Source organism: Penaeus japonicus, unplaced genomic scaffold, assembly GCF_977035675.1.
Source record: "Penaeus japonicus unplaced genomic scaffold, GWHDUDI00000001_assembly GWHDUDI00000019, whole genome shotgun sequence".
In the NCBI taxonomy this organism is placed as follows: domain Eukaryota; kingdom Metazoa; phylum Arthropoda; class Malacostraca; order Decapoda; family Penaeidae; genus Penaeus; species Penaeus japonicus.
The window spans coordinates 9823345-9828344 of NW_028234421.1; the positions used below are offsets into that span (position 1 = coordinate 9823345).

A 5000-nucleotide genomic window follows, 5' to 3' on the forward strand; every position below is an offset into this window, starting at 1 on the left:
ATAAATAGTATATAATTAATTTCAAGGGGGGGAGGCGGGGTGTAGCAGGGGGGGGTAGACGCAGGTTAGTGTGGGTCTTAAAGAGTAGTGAAGGGGGGGTTATTCATACTCCTCTCTCTCTATATATATACACATATAAACCACACATCTAGAAAACACCACACACACACACACACACACCATATATATATATATATATATAACAAGATATATATATATATATATATATATATATATATATATATATATATTAAATTGTGTGTGTGTATGTGTGGATGTGTGTGCGTTACACATAACATGTATAACAATATATGTCTGTATATATGCAAATACATAGTACTATATATATATATAATATATAATATAAAGATACTTATATATATATATATATATATATATATATATATATATATGAAAGTAGATACATACATAAATAAGTGAATATATATATATATTTATATATATATATATATATATATATATATACACACACACACACAACCAACCACACACACACACACACACACACACACACACACCTAACACAATCAGACTAAAGAAACACGCACCAGACCAATTAGAACACAGCACACACACACACAACACACACACACATACACAACACGCACATACACACCACACTTATACACACACACAACACACATGGTTATATATATATATTATATATTAATATAATATATTTATATACAAAAATAAAAACAAAAAAAAAATATATATATATATATATATATATATATATATATTTATATATATATATATATATGTCTGTGATGGGTGTTGTGTATATATAATATATATATATATATATATATATATATATATATATATATATATATATATATATATACACGTACATACACACACACAAACTGTGAAACACTGGGTTAGGTTTGGGTTATCTGTGCTTCATTCAGATGTTGTATATGAGATTTCTATATTTACAATTATCAGCTATTAGAAGAAGTTCTTTTCACCTGAGTTTAAAAAAAATACAATAAGGATCTTCTCCATCCTTCTACATACTCATCCATCCCACTGTGGAAACACAATAGATATCGTAATTCTGGAATGTCAAAGAAACGTATTATGGATCCAGGTTTGCCTAATCCTCACTACAGCAATTCTATTGAACTTCTTAGCTTCTTGTAGGTTTTAATTCATACTTGAACCTTGATCCTCTCTCTCTCTCTCTCTCTCTCTCTCTCTCTCTCTCTCTCTCTCTCTCTCTCTCTCTCTCTCTCTCTCTCTCTCTCTCTCTCGTGTGGTATTGTGGTTTTATAGACCAAAGGTGGGTCGCAGAGAGCGAGCGTAAACAGCGAAGAGCTGTTACATTTGTGTGTCCTCATTAAATAAACTTTCCATGAGTAAACTGAGTAAGCATTTTCTACATTGATTCTTTGATGTGTAGCCACTGCTTGAATTAAGAGTTTGAAGCGAAAGAAGTAGAATGTTAACTTTTTCCGCGCTGACCCACCCACGCCTGTGCTTACTCGATGCCAATATGGACCCTACTATAGGTTACAGTGCTTTAAAACTTTTCATTTCGACCAGCTACCGCCAACGTAAGTTAAACTAGCTGTAGTTCAGAAGGCATGGAACACAGCCTAAACGAAAGCATGGAACACAGCAACAACACAAATAAAACAAACACCAACAAAAACAAGAACAAAAAGCATACAAAACATAAACGAGCGCCATTACCTCCCGTCCTTTTTACTATCGTGCCTCGTTCTCCCTCCTCCCCCGTCCTCTCCTTCGCCGCTACTGCCCCCAGAGCCTCCTGAGGGCGGCGTGACGGCCGTGTAGGTCCTCGGGAAGGGCGCGTCGCTCGGGGTCAAGTAGAAGGTGTCAGCGTTGGCGAAGTCATTCTTAAACTGAGAGAAACTCTTGACCTGCGAGAGAATGGGAGGAGAGAGAAAAATAAGATGGGACGAGTTAGTTTTCTTTGCTTTAGGTGAATTGAACTTTCTTGATTTGTTTCAGTTTAGTTTATTTTTCAGTTATCTGATATGTTTGTATAGGCCTAGAGAAAAGTTTTATCATATTGATTAGCTGAGGATGTACATATTTGTATGCACACCCCCCACACACACACACACAAACACACACACACATAAACACAAACACAGACACACACACAAACACAGACACACACAAACACACACACACAGACACAGACACACACACAAACTAAAACACAAACAAAAACACAGACACACACACAAACACAGACACACACACACACACACACACACACACATCCTTCCTCTTGCTCAGTCTCCCTTTCCCAAGAGCGCCTCCTCACCTCTTGGCCCCACGTCGTGAAGAGGTGCAGGTTCCCCTTCATCTTAAGGACCTGACCCAAGTCCGCCACCACGTCTTCCCATGACTGTATCGTCTTCATGTTGACCAAGACGCTCCTCTGTGAGTTGGAGGTGAAGTATAATGAGTCTAGTTTTGAAACGTAAACCTATATGAACGTACATTACATATATGTACATAAAAATGCCTAAACACCTGAAAAAATTACCTTATTTTTCTTATTTCTCATTATCATTTGTCTTATAAAGGGTTAATAAATTTTCTTTTTGATATTTGTACTTCTGATACTTTCTTCAGATATATCGTTTCTGTGGTATAAAAAAAGACAAAATTTACTTAAATGAAAGTATCTTTTAAATTGGTAAAAATCAATACTTAAATGGTTATCACTGTGTAGCAACACCCACAATGATAGTACCAGACCAGCAACAACAACAACAACAACAACAAAAACAATAAACAGCCTACCTCTTGATTATGATCGAGATTATTAATGATCTTAATCGTCCTTCCCTCTCTCGACCCAGGCTTGCTATTCCCACCAGACTTGTTGCTGTCCGCCGAGTTCTTCTTCGACCCGAGGACCTCCTTCACCACAGGGGACCCAGATCGACCCCCGGGGTTCTTGTCCCCGTGGTAGGAACTTCCTCCGAGGGGTATGACTGCTGTGGCGGGGTTCCAGTCAGGCCTCTGGCGACCGTAGCCCAGGTTCTATGGTGGGCGGGGGAGATGAGGGGAGAGGGTTAGGGGGAGAAGAAGGGAGGAGAGGGGAAGAGATGGGAGAGGGTAAGGAGGAGATTGGTTGGATAGGGGGGGAAATGTGGAGATTCATTGGGTGTGAAGGTATAGTGTGTTGGGGTATGGTTAGTGAGTTTGAGGGTCGGTTATGTGTGTGTATGTGTGTCTGTGTGTGTGTGGGTTGTGTGTCACTCTCTACACTCATCTAATAAATCACAGAGTGAGTGTAGTGTGAGGTGATTGAGTGTTTGTTAAGTGTGGCGAGTGTCTGGTGGTGGGTGTGGTTGTGTGTGTGAGAGTGTTAGTGTTGTGAGTGTGTGGGTTAGTGTGAGGGAGGGTTATTCTGTCAGAGAGATAGAGTTTGTGTGATGTATGAGTTTAGTGAGTGTTGAGTGTGTGTGTGAGAAATGTGTGTGAGTTGATTTGAGTATGGGTGAAGTGAGAGTGAATTGTATGAGTGTGTGGTGTGGGTGTGTGTGTGTGGTTCTGAGGGTTTAATGTGTGTTTGAGTCTTTAAGTGTATAAGTTTTGTTGTGGGTTTGGGTGGAGATTTTGATAGTTGAGATTGAGAGTGAGTTATTTTTTATTGTATTGATATATGTATTTATTGAGAGGTGAGGGATGGGTGGTGTTGGTTATGGTTATTGTAGAGAGTTGTTTGATTGTTTATGTAGTGTTAGAGTTTGAGTGTTATATTATTTTTGTTGGACTTATACATTTATAAAGGATTATATTTTGTATAGTAGTGTGATTTTTGATTTATTGTGTGTTAGTGAGATTTAGATTTATATATAGAGATATATATAGTAATTTTTATTAGTGAGGTTATTTATGATTTAGGAAGATAGTAGATATTATTATATATGATGTATGCTTTGTGAGTTAGGTATGTATTGTGATTTGATTGAGGTAGATATAGATTTTTAGAGTGAGTGATTTAGAGTCTGTGAGAGTGATTGTGGATATACATATTTGTTTATAGTGATTATATATATTTAGATAGAGTTATGTTATATACATAGAGTTTGGGTTGATATAGATATAGTACTAGTTTGTGTGTGTGTTAGTTAGTTAGTGTTGATGTTGAGTGAGAGAGTTAATGTGTGTGTGTTTAGAGATAGGGTGAGTTTATTACAGATAGATTGTTATGAGAGATTGATATAGATATACTGATATCTATCTTTCGATTCTAGGATCGTTCGTGTTGATATATTATTTATATAGATTATTTTTATGTATTTATTTATAGTTTATTTTTGTGATATGAGAGAGTTTTAGTGTTTGATTTGTATGTAGTGTGAGAGAGTGAGTGAGTTTTCTGTTTCTTGTGTTACTGTACATCTCACTCTAAGTATAACACACTAATGTCACACTCCACATCATTACACCTCACAATCTCTCACTACTTTTAGTTAGGAGTTATTTTGTGATTTTTGATAGATATATATATAGAGTATTGATTTTTTTTTAAAGATATTTAGATATAGATTGATATAGATTGTATTGTTTATATTATATATAGTAATATTCATTTATTACATAAATTGTGATTGTTAGATATATAGTTAGTATTTTAGTTATATATTGTGAATGTCTGTGAGATATATATGATATAGTTTGATGATAGTTAGATATAGTATAGTATTTAGATAGTATTCTATTCATATAGTTACAGAGATTAGATGGTTTAGTGTATAGTTTAGATTGATGTTAGTGATTTTTATAGATAGTGTGAGAGAGATTGACTTTCTTCTGTAACACTAATCTCACAATCTCACACAAACAAACACTCATCTTTCGGTCACTCACTCAGTTTTATTATTTAGTGTGTGAGATGTTTTTTTGGTGGGGGGGAGGGGAGGTTAGTGGTGTGTGAGTGTGTGAGTGAGTGTGTGTCATGACAGTGAAGTGTGGTGATG

General features: G+C 36.0%; 1 protein-coding gene across 1 annotated transcript in view; it reads right to left on the reverse strand.

The window, feature by feature from the left end:
• LOC122251085 (Doublecortin-domain-containing echinoderm-microtubule-associated protein) overlaps positions 1 to 5000 on the reverse strand; it is a gene marked incomplete at its 3' end in the record, with an annotated part of 34736 nt that overhangs the window by 2283 nt on the left and 27453 nt on the right. The window contains 3 exon segments of the mRNA XM_086547089.1: positions 1723 to 1913; positions 2327 to 2443; positions 2812 to 3054. Coding sequence (XP_086403215.1) covers positions 1723 to 1913; positions 2327 to 2443; positions 2812 to 3054 — 551 coding nt within the window.